Source organism: Leishmania major, chromosome 36 (genome assembly GCF_000002725.2).
Source record: "Leishmania major strain Friedlin complete genome, chromosome 36".
NCBI lineage: Eukaryota > Euglenozoa > Kinetoplastea > Trypanosomatida > Trypanosomatidae > Leishmania > Leishmania major.
In genome coordinates this window covers 1416568-1440000 of record NC_007287.2, presented here as the reverse complement: position 1 = coordinate 1440000, position 23433 = coordinate 1416568, and the positions used below count along the sequence as shown (strand labels likewise).

Below are 23433 nucleotides of genomic sequence, written 5' to 3'. Positions count from 1 at the left end.
GTGCATTCCTTGTAAACGCACAAAGGGGGAGTGCAGCGTGCACCGCGGCTGGGGGGCTCCAACATTGCCACGATGCAGTCCACATTCAAGAGTTCAGGCAATGTTGCTTGGTCACCGCTCAAAAAACTCTGAGCATGAACACGCTGTGCATGTTGTGCGTTACTCTTCAGTGCGCTAGGCTAAGGAAGAGTAGCACGAGTAGTGCATCACCGCCCTTGTCTTTCTCACCGCTGTCATCTCCAGCCCGTCCGCTACCGCCGCGCAGCACAGCAGTACCACGCTGGCAAGAGGAAAACGGCATCATGTTTCACTGCATAGCAGGCAACAGTTGGCGACATCTCGAGGGGAAAGGCACTGAGGATCGCTCCACCACCACGACACGAGCCAACTCACAGCGGATAAGCGGAGAGTAAAGAAGGGAGGTGCAGAAGCCAACGGGTTCGAAAAGTCCAGCATACTGTGCGCTAGGAAGATGCGCAAGGACGCATACACCATGTGCATGTGTGTGTGTGTGTGTCTGGTGGAGGGGGGGGAGTTGAGTGAATGTGTGCTCGACATCGACACATGCGCTCAAACGCTTTGGTGCGTCGCGCAGTCCTCACGCGCCGCCCCTACTCTTTTCGGCATGACTTCTGCGGACGTCGGAGGTCAGCGAAAGAATCAGCCATGAGGTCTGTCACAGTAACGGTGGATGAGCAGCCGCTGTCGCCCTCTTGCACGGTCACCAACATCGCCCGCTTCCCCACACTCCGCGCGATGCGCACGGCCCGCACTTGCTCAAGCTCAGCGAGCGGCCCGGTGAACAATAGGCACTCGCCGTGCGTCCCAACATCCTGGTAGCCGATGTAGTTGGCGCCAAACTGGCTGCCATGGCGGAGCCTATAGCCGTGGTCTGTGGTGAGAGCGGCGTACACGACACAGTCCCGTGCGTACCTCTTGCGGAGTACCTCGAACTGCTCCTTTGTGTCCGCAGACGCAAAATGTACGCCGCCGGTCCGCCGCAGCTGGGCTTGAAGCAGGCTGACCTCTTCCACACTCAGCTGCCACCCAGAGCCGCGCTTTTTGCACTGAGGATAGTGCGTCGACAAGTACGCGATGGCGGCCGCCGACTCAGCTACGCTGAAGAGTGGACCATTCGTTCCTTCAATGACAAGCATGACCTGCTCATGTGCGTCCGAAGTCCTGTACGCGTGCGTTCCTGTGGAAGCTAATTCAAGGCCAAGACAACTAACTCACAGCCTCAACTCAGTGGTGAGCGCCCGCAGCTCCCTTTCAGAGAAGGACGGGTGTATAAAACGCTGCCGCTAGCGTCTGAAGCAAATTCCGTCCGCAGGGTATGAAAAGGAAAATGCAAGACAAATGAGAGAGCGAGGGAGGGAGGCGCACGAGAAAGGAGAGCAGAAAAGGGGACAAAAAAAAAATCTATCGAGTTCTAGTTCGAAGCGAATGTGCGAACGTGGAACGGCCCCTCTCCGGTGTGTCTAAGAGAGCAGAGAAGACGTCCCTCGACGGCCACGGATGTGCGCAACACACAACCGGCCAACACGAACGGGACACGGCTTAGCAGATGGCAGAGAATCACACAAGCATCGGGATGTGAACGCACATCAAACACTCGAGCGCTGCGCGCTTGACAAATCTACTGCTGCCGCAAGCCCCTTCCTCACCTAACCACCCACTCCACCTGTGCGTTGAGCCGCCTCGCCTTCCATTTTTCGTGATGCGTCACCTCTTCCGTTCTCGTAAGTGCGTCGGCGAGTTTCAATGTGAACAGAAGCGACGCAGAATACGCACGCACACACACACACACACAAAACCGCCCCCATCCCCACCCGCGCCCCGCGCACTGACCGTACGCCCATGATTGCCTCCTGTCGTACCGTCCCCATCGCTTCCGCGCCGCATTCGGTCTCCAAGCAGGACGGAAGGAAGGAGAAAAAAAGAACAGTGGTAGATACGCGGCTTCGTCATCTGGCCTTTGTGCAGCGTGCATGTGTGCGTGGAGGCGAGAAAGAACGGAGAAACTAGAAGCCGGAGAAGCACGGGGATGAGTGCACGCACAGAGAGAAAGAGATACGTACGCACCAACAAGAGATCAGCAGCGCTGCAGGCGCGAGTGAGAGAAGATAGAGAAGATCCAAGGAGAACAACACTGTCTCTTGGGAAAGACACCGGTGAGCACTTACGTATCACCATTGTCCGCCCCCTCCCCCTTCTCGTGAGTGTCCGTCTCCCTCTTCTCACCGCTTGCAGGCACAAATCATTTCCAGCGCCTATGTCATGATCGGGTTCGTGCGCCCGGTACTCTGTTGCCGGCGCGGGTTCCAGCGCCCCTCGAAGATAGGTCGGTACTTCATCTTGGAGAGGTCGAAGACGACGCCGTCCTTGTTGGTAACGTAGCGCTCCTGATCGTACTCGACCGGGTCGCTCTCGGGCAAGCCCGCGCGGCGCTCCTCCATCATGCGCTTCCAGCGCTCGTACGTTTCGCGCTCCATGCCGATGATGCGGCCTGTCTTGGGGTCCACGACAATGATCTCCTCGTCGTTGCGCTCGTGCGGGAACTTGGTGATCGGAATCGTGGCCGAGTTCCACGGCATGAGGTCTGGCGCCGGGGCCTCGTCCTTCTCGAAGGTGCCACCGGTTATCGCCTTTCTGAGGCGCTTCTCCAGCGGCTCGCCGGTCGGCCTGCCCTTGATTTCGCGCCACGTTGTGTTCTCGATGTAGTCGTGCAGCTCCTCCTTCGGATACCAATGGTAGTAAGACGGGAGCTTCTCCCAGTCCACGGTCTCGCCCGGCTCAAGCATCGGCAGCAGCTTTGTGTGGCTCGTGCCAGGACGCACAAGACGACCGTCGCTTAGCTGGTGATACTGCGGGCCAATACCGGTGCCCTGGGTTGCCCTGTACTTCTCCGCGACCTTGTTCTGCCGGAAGAGGGACGGCGAAAACTGGCGCATCGGTGAAATACCGAGCTGGGTGTCGGACAAAGAGAACATGTCGTTCTCCACAAAGTCGCCAAAGCACTCCACCCCGTAGCCGTTAGTCGGGATAGGGTTGATGATCGCCAGGGCGGAGCGGCGTGACACGGAGAGCTGGACGCCAAAATGGCCGCATGCTTGCGGAGTCGTCAAGCAGTGAATCACAGTGCCGCGCTTCTGGAAAGCGATGCGCAGATCTTCGTCGATGAAGTGCAGGTTGCGGCCAGTGCCGAGGAACACCACATCCGGCACCGGGTACATGTGAAGCAGCACCGCGAGAGTCCGCTCATTCACCTCTTCGAAACTGCCCACGTTCCAGTGGTAGTACCCTTTCTCCGTCACGATGCACGACCCGATCACCTCCCTGTCGTTGATGAAGACGCTGTCGGGGGAGTACGCGGTAATGCGCATCGTCGACATGCCGCGCGGAGTCTCGATGCGATTGGCGAACGGGTTCGCGTTGTACTGCGTCGCCATCTTTTCCTCGTTGTAGAAACGCTCCTGGCCCTCCTTCGTCTGCATCGAGAGGCCGCTTGCCGACTTGCCAGACTCCCGCTGGCGCTTCAGCCACTGCGCCAGCGCCGTGCTATCCTGCGGACGGTACCCCGGCGTTAGCTTGAAGGGGTCGTAGTTCGGGTCACTAGGGTGCGGGAGACGCCGCTTGCACGTTTCCTTTGCCGCGATGTCGGACCGCTTTGCTTCCGCCACGAACTTGCGGTACTCGGCCTCCTTCTCCACCTGCAGCTGGCGCCGCAGCAGCGCCGTTTCCTCGTCTATCTCGTAGTCTTTCGGCTCAGGGGTGTGCACAAGCTTGTTCGCCGAATCGACGTCCATGTAGTGCTCTCGCGAGCCTGCGCCGATGAAGGGAAGGCCATCCTTGGTAGTCGGAAGGTGGTCATCCTTGACGCGCTGCTCGAAGATGAGGCGCTGCTGATCGAGCCACTTGCGATCACGCTCCGCCATGTAATCTTCGATCGACTGTCCAGGGCGGATACCGATGCGCACACTACCCTCCTGCTGCTGATGCGTCTTCGAGTAAGCCTCTGAGTTCATTGGCAGCTCTGTGAGCGGGTTGTCGCGCGGGTCGGAGACATACTTGTGGATGGCGCGCTCCACAGCACGCTTTGCCCGCGTGCGCCATCCAATCGTGTGCGTGTCGCGCACGCGCACGCTGGCCCGCATCGTGGCGCACCGCCACCTGCACTAAACTGCAGCGACAGCGAGGAGGATACGAAAAGGAGGCAACGGTGCAGGAGGAGTCACACCTCGAGAGGCAAGCGGCAAACCAAGACGGAAGCGGTGTTAGTGGTGGGAAGACTCCTAGGAAAGGTCAAGGACTAGGAGCACGGATCCCTCTCCCTTGCGTGCTGGCGTGTGCGTACCGGTACGGTTGTCCGCGCATTCACGGGCTTCTACGTCACGGAGGAGAGAGACAAACGGTAGAGGCGCAGGGGCGAACAATGTCAGTCAGGTGAGAGGAGAGAGACAGAGCTGAGGCCTGTGACTCCGTTTTGCAGATAGGACGAGTTCTTTAGCCGCCTTAGCTTTTGTGGCCGAGTGCACTGCCGCGATATAGAAGCCACATACACATACACATACACACATTCTTTTTTTCTCCTTTCGTTGTCTGTGGTCGGCAACCTCACAAAGAGCCCTCCCCTCTGCCAATCGCCCAGCTGCGCAGGGGACCGCTTTGCCCGCATGCACGCGTGTTTGCGTATGCGTCGCTTTGTGTCTGTACGGGCTTTTATTTTTGCTGTGTTGTTTTGCTTCTTGTGTTAAACGGCGACTGGAATGCTGCGCATGTCCTTTTACTCAGCCCACGCTGAGGCCACGGAAGAACAACGGGGGAAAGAAAAAGAATGACCGGGGTGCGACGCACCCACCAGGCGCGCGCGAGTTGTCGTCTCTCCGAAGCACACCTCTGCACGTCGTGTTTTCTTTTGCTCTCTGTTCCTCCCCTGCTCTGCTATCCCTCACCCACACACATCAACTGTGTCGCGCCGAAGGGAAGAAAGGAGTTGGCCAGAACACACCGCCGTGGCGCAGGAGGAGGCGCGCTTCCATCTGGCGTGTCCGCCCACCCACGCACGTATACCTACTCGCAAAGCGATACGGACAGAGGCAGAGACAGGCGAAGTTCGCTGCAGGCAAAAGCGCTCCTGCTACTCTATCGGTCTCCGCCATGCCCCCCCCTCACCACTACCACCACTGCCAGCAGCAGTAGCAGCTTCACCTTAGACTGCCACGTACTCCTCCATTGTCGTCACTTGCACACTCGACATTCGCAACGTGTCGCGGTAGCGAGACTGCGGTACAATGATCAGGCGCCGCAGCAGCGGCTCCTCTGCGGCCGGGATTAGCATCGCCACCTCCTCGTTCTTCTCATCGACGTACACGATCGTCACCAGGCCAGCGATCGGGGCCAACGGCGCCTCCTCGAGAAGTTCCGCGTGGGAAAGAGCACACACAAGAGCTTGGAACGACGCGTCGGGGTGCACGACACGCATAAGGACGCCGTCAGCACTGCCAGGCACCAAGCCCTCGCTCGCCTCCTCCACAAACGTCAGTGATTTAAGCGGCACTACCACTTTAGAGCAACCCAGGGAATAGAACGGGGTGCCGGTGAAGTACTCCCTCAACAACTCACGACTCGACGAGCGCTCACACGGATGGGCAACTGGGTCGGTGAAGAGAAACTCACAATCTGGCAGCACCCGCTGCACATCCTCCTGCAGAAAGGTAGACCACCTCTCCTCGTCGTCCTCGCGGCTGCTGACGATCACCACGTGCGACGGACGGAGTATCTCGATGAGCTTCTTGTACCAAACACCCTCCTGCAGGTCTGCCAGCGGCGCAGGGGCATCGACGACGACGTGCGAATGAGTCTCGTTAAGGGACGGTGCGTACGGCGACGGCGACTGCTGCTGGGCAGCGGCAGCCGCCGCCCCGCTTAGCTCCTGAATATAGCCCATGACTGTTTCATGCAGCTGGTCGTAGTAGTGCAGAAGCGAGTTCACGTTGCTCGCAGACGGGCGAACCGCGGCACCGGCGTAAAGGGAAATCGGCAGAAGTTTCGGGCTGGCCGTCAGCCCCGGCCAAAGAGGTGCCTCGGAGACCTGGATGCAAGACACGCACCCTGGGGCGAATAGACAGTTCGACTCGGCGTTCAAGTCCATCAAGAACACGCTCTTCTTGTCAGTGCCGTAGCGCATGAGCAGGTTGCACAGAGTATGTGCCGCGAGCGTCTTGCCACTGCGGGGGCGACCAATGACGAGCACCTTTGTGCGCTTCGCCGAGAGAATAGTGCGCCGCGTCATCTGCACCAGCTTGCCCGCCCGTGCCACACCTCGGTGGGTGTCCACTCTGTTGTCACTTGACAGCATACACGCCGCCCCCTCCAGCGTGAAGAGCGTGATAGTCTGTCGATCCGTGTGTAAGTAAAAGGTATAGGGGCGGTTTGCATCCAGCATCACCCCGGCCACATCCAGCAGACCGGACTGGAGTGTTATTTGCACGGCGCCATCCCCGACAAGGGTGTACTCTTCACCAGCGTTCAGCGTGAGACGCCGCGAGGAACGTTTCTTTGGCGGCATCTGAATTGCAGCTAGCCCCGTACCGTCTTTTTTTGTCGCTGAACACAGAGGAGTTGGAGGGGATGTATGTGCCTGTGTGTCTGTGCGTGTCTGTGTGTGTGTGTGTGTGTGTGTGTGTGGAACTGTATGGGCGGCTGCGAGAATGCGAAGCCAGTGAACCCTGCGGAGGTGCGAGCCAAGGACGTTCGTCAGCCGGCCTGCGTGCAACGGCCCGATTGGCGCTAAACAAGACCATGCCGGCCGAGACAGCGGCGATCGAAAACGAAAGAAAGAATGGTTCGTCGCGCGTGAAGTAAGCGGACAAGGAGCACGAGGGTAAAGACGAAGGGGAGAAGCAAAGAATGTGCGTGTGTGTGTTTCGCACTAGCGAGCTGGAACGCGAAAGATGGAAGAGGCACTCGCAGCCATCTTCTTTGTTTTTTATCTCCACGCAAAGAGAGATCAAGCAATGATATGCGCCTGACGCAGTCAGTGTGTCTCCGTGCTGTAGGAAAGGCAACGCATTATTTGGCTTGCTTTTGTTGCTGTTGAGAGAACCTCGCACACGCATGCGCACGCCTCATCTTATTTGTTTCTTTCGCCCTCCCTTTTCTTTTCACGGCTGTCTGCCTGCGGGTCTGCCCATGCAAATACGAATCCTTGCACAACGAGAGAAGAAAGTGGTGGAAAGACGCAGACGAAGAGAGGAAAGGTGTCATAGAGCGAGACGGTGCAAGAGGGAGGGAGACGCTACGCGCAGAGCGCGCAAGCCTGCGTATGCACGCACGCATCTTTCGCGGTCGACCCCTCTCTCTCTCTCTCACTTCGTCGGTGGCACAGAAAACGTTTGTAGATATCCGCCCTCGAAAAAAAAAACGAAAGAGCCAACGCTGAGGCAGCGCAAAAAGACAGACAAACAAAAGGGGGAGGAGAAAAGAACGCCATTAAGTCCTTCATCTATATATATATATATAGATGTATATGTATATATATATATATATTGTGCGAAAATATCGTTCAGCTTACGCAGACAGAGACACACTGGAGGAAAGCAGCCGGCGTAATACACACACACACACAAAAAAAAAGCAGTGCTTGTGAAACAGAGCAAAGAAAACGAAAACGATGAAACAAACTAGCCAGCCGACAAACGGACCTCATCAACCAAAAGGACGGTGGAAAGCGCGAACACCGCTGGAAAGGTGTGAAAAACTCTGTGTATGTGTGTCTGTGTGTGTGTGTGTCTGTGTGTGTGTGTGTGTGTGTGTGTGTGTGTGTGTGTGTGCTTCAGCTAAAATGAGCAACACAGAGGTCGGTTGGTGTCGGCTGTGAGGAGGAAACCAAATGAGAGTTACAGCAAACAAGAGAGAGAGAGACCGACAACAGAGACAGCAGCAGCAGAGGCCAGCTAAAACAGGGGCATCCACGACCTATACAAGCGTCTACAGTAAAACACGTGCACATATATATATTCATCATTTTGAGCCATGTCGGTAGTCACGTGTCTCACGCGCTGCGGCTCCTGCTGCCGCTGCTGTTGTTAAGGCAAAAAAAAAACCTCCTTCTTTGCTCTCTCCCACCGCATCGCTGTCGCCGCTTCTTTTTCGTTGCTTGCTGAGGCCTCCGCATCTGCAGACCATTGCATTCTTTCTCTTATCGTGTAACAGTCGTGAACGGCTCCCTCTGGGAAGCCACGCAACACGCATGCCCAGTAGACACGGGAGACGATAAACCCTAAGAAAATGAGAAGGGAGTAGTGAAGGACGAGATGAGGGAAGAAGGAGGGAGGGGGGCAGAAAGTCATAGGTCGATAACGCAAATGGTGGGATGCAAAACTGTCCAAGACAAAGGAAACGCAAAGGAGAACGAAGAAAAAAAAGGCGGCGGCTTTGCATTCCCCCCCCCCTCCACGAGCGCGTATGTGCAACGGGAGGAGGAGGAGGGGGGGGAATCTGTCCCCCACACAAGCACACGCACACACGCTGCACTACATGAGAGACAGCGGTGTCCGCTTGCATTATTCTTTTTTGCTGACCAGCAGCAACTGAATGCAGAGCTTGAGCTGAGAAGGGCGATGTGAGGGGGGAGTCGGAGAACGGGGCAAATCGTGATAGAGTAGTACGGGAGGGAGGGAGAAGACATGGAAACGTCTCCGGTCAACATTGTATGACGCGATGGAGAAAGAGGTGAGACATGAAGGTGAGAGTGAGGGAAGAGGGAAGAGATACTGCAAGCCTCTCTTGGGGCTGCTTCTGTGTCCTTTTCGTCGAGCCTCTGTCTCTCACCTGTCTATCAAGCAGCGTGTCTGTCTGCCTGCATCGTTCCCTTATCTTTGACTTCCCCTCCCCCCCCCCTACATAAGCCTCGCCACACCTCTACCAGCTTCTCCCTTCTCCTCTCCGCACGGAGAAAGACGGAAGGTGCAGAAGAAAAAAGGCGAGGATGTGTTGGGGTGGAAAGGGGAGGAGGAGAGTTGAAGCAACGGAAAGGGACGAGGGGCCGCACAAAAACGAGGTGGAAAGAAGTGCACAAACTACACAGAGGTGGAACAGAAAAAAAAGCGCGCCCACGCACACACGCAGAGGGACACCTTTCGTACACCGCACTCCATAGAGGTACAGCTGTGTTCACAGGCCTCCTTGCCGCATCGAGGCTCATCCAGTGGAAACACAGAAGCAAACAGGGAAGAGAGCAACATTGAACGAACGAACAAAGAGATAAGCAAATTGAAGTGAAGCAGAGGCACACATGCACACACACGCAAAACGGAAAAAAAGGCAAGGAAAAACCTGAAGAGCAGGGAACAGCGAAGAAAAAAAAATACACATACACACACACGTGTATGACTGATAAAGCAAAAAATATTGAAAAAAAAAGAGGTGAGTATGCTGAGGCGAGGTGGGGGGAGGGAGCGGGGGCGGGGGTGGGGCTTTTCTTTTCTGACGGAAGGCTAAGTGTAATGTGCAGCTGTGTGCAAATCAGGCATGTGAGTCCGCACAGAGCTAGAGATATGCTGTCCCCGAGCCCCTTTCGCTTTCCTATGAGTCCGCGTGTGCACCTACGAGTAGGTGCAGGTTGAAGTGCTCAGTTCATTGGAGGTGGCAAAAACATGAGCGGGCATACGCGCGCAAGCGCTATCCCTTTAAGTTTCTTTTCTCTTTCCCTGCTTCTCTTTGGTTTTCCTTGCTCCTCGTCATAGTTTTGTCCGGGCGATGATGCACGGGTCACATACAACAGTTCTTGTTGCTGTTTTGCATGTTGTCTGTACTCGCACCCGGGTGGTTAGTGAACGACAGCTGGAATAACTGTTGAGAAGATGCGGTTAGCTGGAAGAAGGAGACGTAGCAGAAGGAAGGCCGAGAGGCCCTCTGACTCGCAAACACGACAAGAGCAACCATGAAAAGCAAGACAGCAGACGAGAGAAATAATGTAACAAGGAAAGAAACATCGGAATCGAAAGTCAGAAAAAAAAAAACAGAAAAGCAAAAGACACTGGAGTAGATTGCCCCGCTGCACGTGTTGCGTGGCACTACCAACGCAGACGGTGTGCCCAGCCTACTTATGAAGTAGACGCATCGCTTTTTCCTTCGTTTTGTGTCGGATGTCGTGAAGAGAGAGGCAGAGAAAGAGAAGGAAAAAAAGAGTGACAGGCAAGTGCACTGCGACGTTTCCGAATGTATTGGGATGCCTCGCAACACTTCTGGTGGGCATTCCTACGTATGTTCTGTATGGAAAACAAGAGCACACAGAAAGGAGGGTAAAAAGAGAGAAAAAATGAAAAAACGCCAAAACACATGAGCTGAAGGCTGTGTTCGCGCGTCTGTTAGCGTTTATATGTGCGCGTGTAGTCCCAACGTACAGCATCACCCCCCCCACACACACACACAGAGAAAAAGTGAAATGAGGAAGAATAAGAGGGAGGCAACATAGATGAGATGGGGAGGGCAGAGAGGCACAACGACTCCTTTTCTTCGTTTCCGGTGCCCTTTCTGTTGCTGTTGTTGTTGTTTTTTTGTGCGCACGCCAAAAAGCATAGTCGGAGAAAAAGACGGCACACAAAACAAACTCCAAAAGAAAAAATAAATAACTCAAAAGGGATCTTCACTTAAACACGAAAAAGAGAGATGAAGGGAGGGCAATGATGAGGGGGGAGGGGGAAGGGAGGGGTTGTGGAAAGCAAATTACAAAAGAGCACGCAGTGATGGCTACAAGAGATCCTAAAGGCACGCCGTCACGAAACACATCTACGCACACATAAGCGCGTGAGGGGCGCTGGTTTGTCGCACTCCTTGTTGACCCCCTTGGGTTCTGGCGGCAGACCATCTCTTCGTGACAAATGGGGTGCCATAACATTACAGAGAGACAAAAGCCGACGCCGAAAACAGAGCAGCCTTGCTGCCTGCAGAAGGCGCGTGTGAGAGCACGTCAATAAGTACCGTTCGCCCATATATTTGCGTCGGTGTAGGTGATTCTGCGCATTGCAGTGCAATGAAGTACAATCATCGAAAAAAGGGGTGGAGGTTTGCTTCTGTCACTGTGAGAAGGTTGGCTTCACAAAGAGGGGAGGAGGGGGGGGAACAAAAACAAAAGCTCCGCCCCCATGAACAATGTTCAAGAAGAAAACGAAGCAGAGCACGCAGAAGTACAGGACAATGGTGAAAGAAAAGGACGATGAAGCGGCTAATGGGCGAGAGGGCGGACTGCCAATATCGTTTCGCTTAAACCTTCAGGCGAAACTTTCAATTCCTCGGACACTCTCTCCTCTCCATCTGCAAGATACCGCCTCAACGACTACACAAACACATGTACAGAGCGAGACACGCAGATACGCATTTAGATTCGAAAGAGCACGGGTGCAAAAATGAGAAGAAAAGTAGGCGTAGGCGAAATGAAATCACGACAGAGGTAGCACACGTAAAGCAGCATATGCACATGAGAGACACACAAAGAGAAAGAGAGAACATTCAAGAAGAGAGTCACTACTACTCTTTTTTCATGCCTTCTTCACCTTGAACAGCGTCGACAGATACACGAGAAAGCACCACGCTTCAAAAAAGACAAGAATGCGGCCACCTATCTGATGTATCCCCTTTCTCTTCCTGAAATTTCTTTTGTTTTACCTTGCACGCAACCAAAACGCTTGATTTGTATGTTGCGCCTCGTGTTGTTCTCGTTCTGCTCGGTCTCTGCTATGCGTCGTCGCTCATTAGCCACTGCGAACTAAGCAACCGAAACGTTTAATCAGTACAACGACACAAACAAACAAAACAAACGAAAAGGCACACTAAAACAAAATAGGCAAAAAAGAAAAGGAAAAGGGAGAAGCAAAGCACCGTCGTCGTCGCTGGCTCACAACCGAAAAGAGAGAGATGGAGAGAAGCCGAATCGATCCCTGAGAAAAACAGACGGAGGCGCAAGAAAGCGGGCAGCAGAGATGGTTCCAGAGGAAACAGAAAGGAGACGGAGGAAGGACAAGGCACTGCTGAAAAGACGGCAGAAAAGTGGAACACGAAAAAGTGCACGCCCGAGACAGCATCGATGCTTCGTTTTCAAACGGCGTGGTACCAGCACAACACACAGACAACAGAAAGAAGAAGCTCATGCGTTCTGTCCGTGTGCTTCTTCTGACCTTTTCCCCTCACCCCCTTCTTTTGGTGTTTCACGTTTTACTCACTCCGAAAATTGTCTGCCGATTTCTTCCTGTCGTTCTTTTGCTGGGGTTGGGGGGAGGGAAGGGCGAGCTTCCGCTGCCGTTATTTGTTCCACAGAGTACAACCAGACAGCACGAATCCGCACATATTTCGCCAAAGGCACACAAACGTGGAACATGCACGCGGAGCGACACCCCGAACAAACATGTACGCATATTGTCACGCAGAGAGAGAGAGAGATACGCCTTCGGATGGAGAAAGGGGAAGCGGAAAAGAGAAGGCGAAAAGATTGGCGACACCAAAAAAAGGCTCTAGAAAAAGAGGAGCAAAAATAATGGTTTAACGATGTCCGGTGCTCTTCCTGCTTCCTTTGGCTTAGGTTCTGCCGACCCCCCTCCCTCCTCTTTCATCCCATTTTTGCTTATGCTATATGGGTGTGGCTGATTGACGTGTGCGTCCATTATTCTTCTCTTCATCTTGCCTGCATCTCTCTTTCATTTTCAGTCGCGTCCTTTTTTTTTTGTTTGTTTGGGGAAGGGAGTCTCCTGCGCAGCCGATTCCCTCACTCACCTTTGCCCCTCCTCCCCCCCCCCTTGTGCGATCACACGCCCATTCAACCACACCTTCACCAGTACTTGGGTGTTTGTTTGGTTGTTTGCGCTCTCTCTCGCCCGTCCCCACTTGGAAATCCTCTCCGGCATCCACTACTTGCAGAAAGGGGAAGAAACTAAGCCGAAAAAAAAAAGACGCGTCTTTGTTTCAACTTCGTTTTCGACCGTTGCGCGTGCACATGTCCTCCGTTTGTTCCACTTCGCGTGTTCCGCACGACTGAGCAATCACCGCATGATGAGGCGCACCATGGATATAAAATAGAGAGAGAGAGATACATCTATGCTAAACAGGTACACAAATGTGCGGCGGTAGGGCAAGGAGAAAACAAGGGAGCATCACGGAAGGGAGGATACTTCGCTAACCCGTGCCGAAAGAAGTGCATTGATAGAAGAAGTATAGAAAGATTGGTTTGCCATCGCTACACTCAGGCATACATGAATACGGCGTGCACCAACACAGGACGAAGAGAGAAAGCAGGAGCAAGCCAGCAAGACAAATACACGGACATACTCACATTCTCTCTCGACTGAAGTGACACACATTCTGAAAAGGGATGGCGAAGTTGAAAGAAGGGAAAGCATTCTGGGCGTGGGGCGAAGAGAAAAAAAAAGAGGGGAGCGAGGGAGGCGAAGGGGTGGGGGCAGTAAAGCAGTCAACATACGGGGGGAGAGCGAGAGAGAAATGAAGGAGAGTGAAAGATGGGGGTGCTAGACAGGCAGTGAAAGGTAAAGAGAGACAGAGAGAGGGCAAAGAAACCGGGAAAAAAAAGAGTGAAAGAGAACAGGAACGGCAGCATGAGACGAAGAAAGTGCGAGAGGGCAAAAGCAAAAAGGAGCAAAACACAACGAAAAAACAAGAGATACAAACATACAGAAAAGAGAGAGACGGCAAACCACCGGCACCGCCCAATAAAGAAACGAAAAAACGGCCCCACATGACAGCGGAGCACACACACACACACACACACACACACACACACACACATTTAGTAGGCTTACAAACGAAACAAATGTGAAGCAAGGAGAGTCGCAGAACACAGCGCGTGGTTGCTGAGCACGAATGAAACGCAAAACGAGAAAGGAGAGTGGGGAAGTAAAGTGAGACAGCCTCGAAAGAACCGCGCAAAACAGCAAACTAGGCGCCAAGAAAAAAGCGTGAGAACGAAGAGAACAAAACAAAAAAAAAAAAACTCTCTGTGATACACACGCAGACACAGAAAAAGAAAGGAGAAAAAGGAATAGTGTTTATTGCTCATCACTTCGTGTGTGTGTGTGTGTGTGTGTGTGTGTGTGTGTGTGTGTGCTGGTGGTGGTGCTGCTATCAATGACGGTTCAGCTCGGAGCTACTCAAGTGTGCACGTGTGTGCCTGTGCCTCGGCAAACAGACGTAAATCTGAGAATATGCGTGTATGCGTGTGGTGGAGGAGGGGGGTTGTGACCTCAGTCTGACCTCCACACAGTTAGCCTCGCACAAGTACGTGATTGAACACCCCTATTTTGCCTCTGTGTGGGTTTACCTACGCAACGTACAGGGGTCGAAGTGGCATGCCGCTGAGCACACCTGCACCGCTACGAGATAAAGAAGACCCGCCATTTCCTTTGATTGGCCGCTGGTTCCTTCTGATATCGTTTTCGGCTTCTTCCTTGTGTCCTTTTTCGCACGAGAGGAAAGAGCTAATACAAAACAAAAACAAAGCTCTCGAACAACGTCTTTTCGGTTGTCGTCTGTGCCGTCTCCCTACATGGCATGGGAATAGTTTGGCGGCTCCGGCAGACCTGCTGAGAACTTGGATATCTTTGCCACAACCGAAGTGCAGCCTTCCGTGGGGCACCGCAGCTGCAGCAGCATCTCCTCCGCAACGTACTCCACGTCACCCTCGGCGATGGCCTTCTCGACAGCGCGCGCCCACTCTGGTATGTTCTCGTGCGGACTGATGCCGCCCAGTAGCGCAAAAACGTCCTTGTGCTGCAGCGACATTTCAAGAGCCTGCACGGAAGCGTCGCCGATGCCTTGGAAGACGAGGTGGTTGTGACGAAACACGAGGGCAGCACTCATGCCTTGAAAGCGCATCCGCCCGTACTGGAAGAGTTCCCGGCCCTTTGTCATGCAACTGCGCAGCACGACCGCCGCGTTCGAATCCACTGTCTGACATGTCATGGCGTTGTCGAGGCACACAAAGCATGGGTCCGCAGCAGTGGACTTGACGGCACGATCGGCAAGGTAGAGGTGACCTGGGGTGTGCTTCGAAGTCAGATCGATACGGAAAAGGTGCGGCTTCCGCTGCACGCTCGCAGAGCGCAATGCAAGGCAGAGGCGGAGCATCGATGGAGAGAGGAAGTAAAAGCGGGGTTGCCAGTCATCAAACGTGTTCCCTGCGCGACGCACTCCCTTCCTGGCTTGCCCTCCTCTCTCCTACTGCCTTTGAGTGAAGAGGCTGGAGTACGTGTATATGTGCGCACTTGCGTATATAGCGGCGATCGGCAAAGAAAAGGCGTGCAGGCGCGATTCCGTCAAGCCGAAGGACAGAAATGAGGCACAAAAAGTGCTAGAAAGCCAAGTGGAGAGAACAGTGGCGGCACCTTTAAGAGAAAGACGAGAGCAGGCGAGAAAGAAAATAAAATCAGGGGTAATGACGTAACGGAATGTGTGGTTGTGCCCACCGCATCTTAAGAGAGTGGTGTGATTCAGATTAGTACGTTTTTTGTTGTCGGTTGGTTTTCCTTTGAGGTTGGTAGCAGGGGTGTGTGGAGAGGCGGGCGTGGATGGGTCGGGAAGGGCCTACGATGGCAGCCGCACTGAAGTGCGATGCGGTCAAGACGAAGAGGAGAGGAAGCCGGCGTGTGCTTGTCTGCGTCAGACAGCGTATGGCGCCGTGAGCTGGAAACCACAAAACAAAGAGTGACGTAAAACGCAAAGGGGCAATGAGAGATGACGGAGGGTGAAAGGCCGGGCCCTCTCCCCTCTGAAGCCGGTGATAATCAAGGGCTGTTTTCCAAGAAACAGAAAGAGAAGATGGAAAAGGAGGAAAAGTGGAGACAGGGCGGAAAAACAACGAACAAAAGGAAAAAAGTAGGGTACGCTGCGGACACGTGACGGCGTACGTTCAGGCAGGTACGAGAAAGAGAGTGTCAGCGAGTGGGGAAGAAGCGGTGGCAGGTTGTGGCACGAGTGAGCGCGGGGTGAAGGAAGAGAGAAAGATACTCAGAAAGTGGAGGCGCAAGAGAGGAAAGGAAAGGGGTAGAGGGCGTTGAGTAAGGTCTCTGCGACACACTCACACAAACCCAACCAGTGTACCATGATAACAGGCATCTAACATCCTTCCGCAAAAAAAAAGTGGCTCCGCTGCACGAGAAGCCCACATGTAAGCGAGAGAGAGAGAGAGAGAGAGGCAACACTGCTTTGCCAAAAACAGTTGTGCTTCTGTGGAAGGGGAGGAAGACGGACAGAGCCGCTTCGCCGTTGAAAAACGACGGCGGTCGGGGAAAGGCGCAGCTGCGATTCCGCTTCTTTTCATTGTGTCTTAGATTCCCTGGGTCTCTGGCAGGTGGCGGGGATTAGACAACACCGAAATGGGGGAGCAATGAGGAGTGGCCACCTCCCGTGAAGGTGGTGCGTCTCCTTGCAATGGACAAACCCCACGGAAACGAGAGAAAACTGACGAGCGGGAGCCGCCATCAAGAAAGTTTGGAGTGGGGTTGGAGGCGTGTATGCCGTCAGAATGCTGTCTAGCTCCTCTGCGACAGCTTCCGCATGTCGTCCCCGATGCGCTTGACGGTGTGCACATCCTCCTCTGTCAACGCAATGGCACGCTGCTCTCCTGCAAGCATGCTCCGGCTGCACTCTAGCAAGTGTGCTGCGCAGATGTGCTGAACAGCAGGGCTGATCTTGGGCACCAGCTGCCCCAGCGCCAGCACCGTGTCACCAATCGGAAAAAGCGGATTGCGGTGACCGTCCAGCAAGCTCATGAAGGTGTCAAAAATGGTGGGCAGCGGCACGCCGACCTTCTCTAGCTCGTCAATGGCCAGGGCTGGGGATTGGCCATCAAAGGCAAGAAACTCAACAAACGGGAAGAGGGGCAATGGGGCCTGAAAGGTGCCGAGGTACTCCCGCAGAACACGCTGCACCGCCTGTGGCGCAGACAGCCCCACAGCCTTGAGGAACGTCAGCACACCGGTCAGCGCATTGGCAATCAGCACCTCGGGAGAATCTGAGTGGATCTTCAGCAAGTCGAGCTGGATGCTGCACCCGCCCAGCACTTTGTAGCGTCCAGCCAGTTCGAAGAGAGAGTTCTCATCGACGTAGTGTTCCCGCAGCGCCCGCAGATCCGCCTCCACGGTGCCGCGCGCGAAAACGAGATCCTTGCCGACGGCCAGGTGCTCGGCGATGAGACTGGCCAGCTGCTGCTGCAGCAGCAACAGGAACTGAACCAGTCGATTGTCGTCCGACGGCACGGCAGTGATGGCGTGCTCGATGGCGAGAAGCCGTCCGTCGAGGGGTACAGACAAGTTGCTGCGCGCCAGCTCGGCAAACCGCAGCGCCGCCTGCTGCGTGTTTCCGTTGGCCTGCTGCTTGACCGACGAAAAGAAACGCCCTGTCAAGGTGTGCGCCGGGTCGACGCAGAGTCCCATGTCCACGACAACCTTCGCAAAAGTCAAAATCCGATGGTCAGCGAGGGTGTGGCACTCCATCCAGTCGAGCAGGACGGAGCTCAGCTCGCTGTCGCACGCCGCGTCGCCAAGAATGGTCACCAGTGTGTTGTAGAGATCGCCGGTTGAAGAAATGGCTTCGACCATCGACAAGATGTCGGATGAGACGCTGTGATCGTACGGGTAGCGGTACACCAGGAGGCGGATGCGAGGCTGCGAGGTAGGAAAGCTGGACTCGAGGAGGTCCGTCGTGTACGAGAGAAGATCATACTGTACAATATCGAGGATGTGCCGTCGTGTGTATGTCATGACAGGCTCGAGCGCCCGGTCCAACACCAGTGACAGGAGGGTCGCGGCGAGGCGGCAGCGCTGCGGCAGCACGTGCTCCTTCTGCAGGAGCTTTTCCGTGATGTCCTTGTCGTGCCTTGCCAGTAGATCCTTGCACAGCGACACTTGCACCGTTACCGGGTCGCTCTTCCACAGTAGGTCCTCCAGTCGGCCAGGAAATCGATAGGTGGTGCCGGTCTGCAGGAGCAAATCGTAAAGCCACGCGATCGTTGTAGCGTTCTTCACAGATGACAGCAGCAGCTGCAGAACCTCTGCCTGGGCGTCCACAGCGCTGATGTCTGTCAGCTTGCCGTCTGCGCGCACCAGAACGTCATCGTCCCACTCCAGTCTCTGCCGCGTAGGGCAGTCCAGCCAGCCGCCACGGTTCAGCACCTCGGTGAGAACGGTGCAACTCTTCTCCAGCCGAGATCTCGACTGCGCCAGCTCCTCCGTCAGTCGCCAGTAGTGAAACGACAAGCACAAACGCGACAGCTCACTCAAGCCCTGCATTGCATGTTGGATGATGCCACGAGCGCCATCTGACAGGCGCACTCCACGCACTGTCGCCGCCCACGGTTGGAGAAGGGGTTCGAGGGACTGTGACAGGTACGAGATCGGGAGGCCGCTTAGTACCGCGTCAAGGAGAAGGACCACCCGCGCCTGCGGTTGAAGCTTGCTGAGCGCATCAATGCCACTCGTTACGGAGGCCGCAAATTGTCGCTGCAGGAGTTGACCACGGGGCATGCGGCCCAGACGCACAATCGTCGAGTCCCCACAGTACACGACAAAGGTGAGAAAGCTGCCGCCATCGCGCACGCTCTTCTCGACACCGACGCCGCAGATAGGCTTTCCTAAGAAGTGCTGTGTGACAACGTGTGTCGTGGAACTGCCAGGGGCTTCGCAAAACGGCTCGCAGCGAGTCACGAGAAGCAGAGACGAGGTCAGCTGATCCGCCAAAAGCAGCGACGAACCGCACGCGCATGCCAGTGAGACCACCGTGTTTGTCACCCCACCAGGGAGACCGCGCAGCTCACCCACGGAGAGCGACCGCAAGTTTCCGCGCTTGCCTGCCGTGGTGCACAAATGAACCGGCACACGGCCGCCGCTGCTGGTGATGAGGGCAGCCACCTGCGTCTCTCCATACTCATCCTGCAACGGGGGCACAATCGCTGCAACCGCCTCCTGGGGAAGCGCGGCGGAGCACTCGAGCTGCAAATGAGTTTCATCGCTGTACAGCCACAGCGACACATTCCGGCTGGAGAGCATCAGGAGATACCCCCTGTGCCGATCGAAGAGGCTGTGCACATACCTCTTCGGGGACAGGTAGCCGTAAGCTGCCTGGGCCCAGCTGTGTCGGCTGGGCAACAAATTCGCATGCAGTTCAGGATGCAGCGAGTGCGTGTTGTCGAACGTGATTGCCAACCCCTCCACGCTGCAGTTCTCACAGCACAAGCCGTAGAAGTTCTTTCCAAGGTGGTGAATGCAAGCGACGGCAGACGCGGTAGAGCAAAAGGCGCTCTGGAGCGTATCAGCTTTCCGGCTGTCAGAGTCCCGAACAAGGGCCACGTGAACGCCAGATGCAACGGCTGCAAGCACTAGCGTGCACGTCTTGGATACCCTCTCCACGTAGGCATCGTTCAGAGTGTCGCAAAAAGGGGGGAAGACAATGTACCGGCCTTTGTTATTCACCAGAACCAGTCGCCGACTGCACAGAAGTGCATGATACTCGTTTACGTAAACGGCGCGACGGCATGTTTCGCCTAGAGACGCGAGCAACGACGGCTTCCACAGGGCGAGGTGGTCCATGTTGAAGTATCGGTTCCCCAGCATCGGGCGTACTTCCTCTACTGCTGGTCCATTGGCGCTGTGCCGACATTCTTTGGGATCGTAGCGCAGGAAAACCTCCTGCAGCGAGGTGGAGAGGCTCGGCGAACTCCCTTGTGCTGTTGATCCGGATTGCCCCGCCACCATTGTGCGACAGAGAGGGATCTATGGTATGACCGTGCTAATGAGGTCAGGTGTGTGGTGCGAGCGGGAAGAAGCGGGGGAGGGGGGAGAAGTAGTCTGCAACACGGAAAAGAATCAAGGACTGCATAGGGCCCACCAGAGAGAAAACGACACGAGAGCGAGGGAAGGGAGAAGGGGAGAGAACACTGAGTCCGTTGGGAGGCAGTGGTGGCGTGCATAAGAGGCGGCAGACCATCTAATCGGATTCTGTATGTCGTGAAAAACAGAAGCGCTCGTGAGAGATTCGATTCGACGGCACCCGTGAAGTTCGCTGCTGCCGCTCCGTAAGAGAGAGACAAAGTGAAGGAGCGGCACCATGACATTCAAAATAGAGCGTGTTCCCTATGGAGGGGACGTCTCCTACCGCCGATTTCCAGAGAGAAGGGGAATCACTTAGGCAAAAAGTTTGTGCCCAGGAGCGTCAGTTTTTTTTCAGACGCATTTGCGAGGCTGCATAGCAGAACGCTGTTTTTTTCTGTTTTTTGACGTCGTTGCCGACTCGAAAGCCGCTGCAGATGGATGTCCCTGTGCGCAGATGTGTGTGCATCACGTTACTTGGAAACCAATCGCAACAGGCCCCTCGGCAGCGAAACAGAAAAGGAGGAGGGAGAGCAGTACAACAAACTTCCGCTCACCGGAAGAAAAGCAGCAAAACAAGAGTACGAAAAGGAGAACGCGGAGACTAGTCGAAGGACCAGCTGATGACGGTGGAGTCACTTAAACTGCTGCGGGCTTTAGGTGACTTTGCCCCCTCTTCATTTGGCGTCGCCTCAGCTAGCACTTCAGCCAGCTGTGACACCTCTTGGTCAAGGTGTACAATGAAGTCGTGCAGCAGCAGCGTGCCAGTTGTTGCGCGCTCTGAGGGATTTCTCTGCATGCAGGCCTTGATGAAGTCGATCGCCTGCGCGGACACATCACTCGGGTACTCTTCCGGTGCGCCATAGCCAAGCAAGCCATCACCAGAACGCTTGATCTGCAAACACTCGCAGACAACACAGCCGATCGACCAGATGTCGCTTTCCTTACCGCTCGGCTTCCCGTCAACGACCTCTGGGGCCATGTAGCTGATGGTGCCAACTATACCTTCTCGAATGTTTGTGGTAGCCGTGCCGAAATCAGACAGCTTCAGCTGTCCTTGCGAAATGAGCATGTTGCCTGGCTTGATGTCGCGGTGGATAATGCCACACTCATGCAAGTAGTTGACCGCTTGCAGAAGTTGTTTCGTGATGGTGGCGACGTGGTTCTCGGGCAGTCGTGGGCAGCGCTTGATAAGGTCGGCCACTGTACCCTGGTCAGCCATCGCCATGAAGAGGTTGAGGGTTGTCTCCGTTCGCTCGCAGTAAAAGTAGTGAATGATGTTCGGATGTGTCAACTGACACAGAATCCCAATCTCATTCATAAACTCGTCGATGCGCTCTTCAAAGTTGCCAGACACGCGGATGATCTTGACAGCCATTTTTCCGCCCGTCAGGGTGGAAGTCGCCTCGTACACGGCAGCGTACCCGCCACGCCCGAGCAGACGGCCCTGTGTCCATGGACTGTTACGCACCTTTCCGAACACCTCTCGCCGCTTCAGCAGCTCCTCACCGGCACGCTTCGCCTCCTCGCGCTTGTAGGTAGCCCTCTCTAGCTCCTTGCGGAGCGCCTCATTCGAGATCGGCTTCTTCAGAAGGGCATCACCGCGTTTTGCACCGCCGTCTAGCGCTTCAGAGGTTTCGATTATGTAGATGTGCTTCGCCAGCAGTGCCTCGATCACGCGGTCAGAGCCTTTCACGTCGACGTCGACAATAGCGCAGCCGATGTCGGTCAATTCTTCGATGGCCTGTAACGCCTTGCGAACGTTCTCAATCAGCCGCAGAGAATGGCCGCAGCTCCAGATGGAGGCAGATATGTTGTGACGGTGCACAGCATTCTTCTCCAAGAGTAGCACAATGAGGGGGTCGTGTCCGATCGGCTTCTGTGCAGCGGCGTCTTGAGGCTTCAAGGCTTGAATTGCCTCATCCTTCACCATGAAGGGCAGTAACAGCTTCAGCGTACCAGGGCAGTCAACTACAATGCCACCAAGATCATTTGCAGATCGGGTGATGTCAATCAAGGTATTTCGGTTGAGCCCAGACATGTCATGACGGTAAGCTACAATGAGCTGGTACACCGCACTAGTCGTGTGTTTTTGCTCAACGCGAACGCGGATTTTCTCGCAGAACAGCTCGAAAGCGCGATTCAGCACAGCAGTGACGCCCACCGTGTCGCAGAGAATAGGCGGCAATTCGGTTACCTTTGGATCGACCTCGACGCTCACGTAGCGCTGCCTACTTTTGATGACCTCGGACAGCAGCTGCCGAATGTGCGCGCTTCTCCAGTGCATCGCCAGCGCGGAGAGGTCGCGCAGGTTTTTCCACCGCAAGCAGTCCACAATTTGGCGAAATTGACTGTCCTTGACAGACAGCTGCGACAGTTCTTTCACAAAAAAGGAATGCAGCACCGCCTGCGTCTGCGACAGCTCATCGGAGCGTACAGACCCGATGAGGGTGAACCCCACGGGCTGATTCGATTTGGCCTCTCGGCTGACGACCACTGTTGCGCTGATAGAGACAGTACCCAAACCCATATGTGCCATGGTGAGGACCTTCTCTGAGAGGTCCAACTTTTTCACAGCGGCTTCAGTCATTGTGGTGTAGAGCTCCACCGACCGTTCGCCATAGAGAAGAGAAATTATGTTGTTCCCCTCGACGTCTCGTGCACTGAAGCCGAAGCAGGTAGCCGCGCCATCGCTCCACATTACAACCTTCCCATCAAAGTCTGTCATGATAATAATCGCATGTCTATAGATGGCGTTAAGTCCGATCATAGCAGGAGGAAAGCCTCTGCTCCGTAAGATAACACTCCCCTCGTCCTCGGTGGCCTCTGCTAAGAGCTTCGCGATAGCCCTTCGGTTACGATGCGCAGTGTCGGCGTCAACAAGGAACGCATCTGCGTCCTCGACTACCACTCGCTCGGTGAGTTCAATTTGGCCCGACAGCGGGTTGTAGTACGAATTTTGGTTTTGAGCGTTGTCACAGGCCATTCGCACTATCCGGTCAACAAGCCGCTCCTGCCCTTTGTATCCGCGCCACTTTAGGGACGCGTGAATGAGTGGAAACAAGGCACATAGGCACAAGACACTAACACAGCTCAGTATCAGTGCAGCAACATCCACTTTTCGACAGCAATCGTCTCCAATACCGATAAGTATAACCGTCGCAATACAGCAGATCACGGCAAGAAGAAGAGAAGCGACAATCGGAAGTGGAAGCCGCTGCCACAGCTGCGGGGTATTAAGTTGGGAAGTGTGCGCTGCAAGTAGCTCCGCGGCTCGGAGTGCAGGGTTGGACGATTTCGCAGCAATACATTCCGCGTATGTGTTGAGCAAATGAACGAATGCTCCGCACCGGGAGTAGCGGCGGTAGTACCAACGGGCGGTGCAAATTGAGCTATCAATAATTCGGTACAATGTCTCTGAAGAGCCCTCTTCCAGCTCCCTCGTGTACTCCGGTAGCTTCCTCAGGACACTCAGGGCCAGGAAAACATCGTATATATCGTATTTTTCGATGGGTATTCTCACTGAGGCGCCGCTCATCTCTTCCACTTAGCATAAACTGCA

The 23433-nt window shown here is 54.9% G+C and overlaps 6 protein-coding genes across 6 annotated transcripts; all 6 read right to left on the bottom strand.

The window, feature by feature from the left end:
- Positions 1-611: 611 nt before the first annotated feature.
- On the bottom strand, positions 612-1157 carry LMJF_36_3730 (conserved hypothetical protein; the record flags this gene model as incomplete). Its single annotated transcript, XM_001686904.1, has 1 exon — positions 612-1157. One exon carries the CDS (start codon positions 1155-1157, stop codon positions 612-614), a length of 546 nt encoding a protein of 181 aa, XP_001686956.1.
- Positions 1158-2273: 1116 nt separating this feature from the next.
- LMJF_36_3720 (conserved hypothetical protein) lies at positions 2274-4157 on the bottom strand (the record flags this gene model as incomplete). The annotated part of the gene is made up of 1 exon (XM_001686903.1): positions 2274-4157. The coding sequence occupies one exon, from the start codon at positions 4155-4157 to the stop codon at positions 2274-2276; it is 1884 nt and encodes a 627-aa protein (XP_001686955.1).
- Positions 4158-5212: 1055 nt separating this feature from the next.
- LMJF_36_3710 (conserved hypothetical protein) lies at positions 5213-6571 on the bottom strand (the record flags this gene model as incomplete). Its single annotated transcript, XM_001686902.1, has 1 exon — positions 5213-6571. One exon carries the CDS (start codon positions 6569-6571, stop codon positions 5213-5215), a length of 1359 nt encoding a protein of 452 aa, XP_001686954.1.
- A 7979-nt stretch (positions 6572-14550) lies between these two features.
- On the bottom strand, positions 14551-15135 carry LMJF_36_3700 (conserved hypothetical protein; the record flags this gene model as incomplete). Its single annotated transcript, XM_001686901.1, has 1 exon — positions 14551-15135. The coding sequence occupies one exon, from the start codon at positions 15133-15135 to the stop codon at positions 14551-14553; it is 585 nt and encodes a 194-aa protein (XP_001686953.1).
- Positions 15136-16538: 1403 nt separating this feature from the next.
- Positions 16539-19757, bottom strand: LMJF_36_3690 (conserved hypothetical protein; the record flags this gene model as incomplete). Its single annotated transcript, XM_001686900.1, has 1 exon — positions 16539-19757. The coding sequence occupies one exon, from the start codon at positions 19755-19757 to the stop codon at positions 16539-16541; it is 3219 nt and encodes a 1072-aa protein (XP_001686952.1).
- Positions 19758-20475: 718 nt separating this feature from the next.
- LMJF_36_3680 (mitogen activated kinase-like protein) lies at positions 20476-23409 on the bottom strand (the record flags this gene model as incomplete). The annotated part of the gene is made up of 1 exon (XM_001686899.1): positions 20476-23409. One exon carries the CDS (start codon positions 23407-23409, stop codon positions 20476-20478), a length of 2934 nt encoding a protein of 977 aa, XP_001686951.1.
- Between the last annotated feature and the right edge of the window lie 24 nt (positions 23410-23433).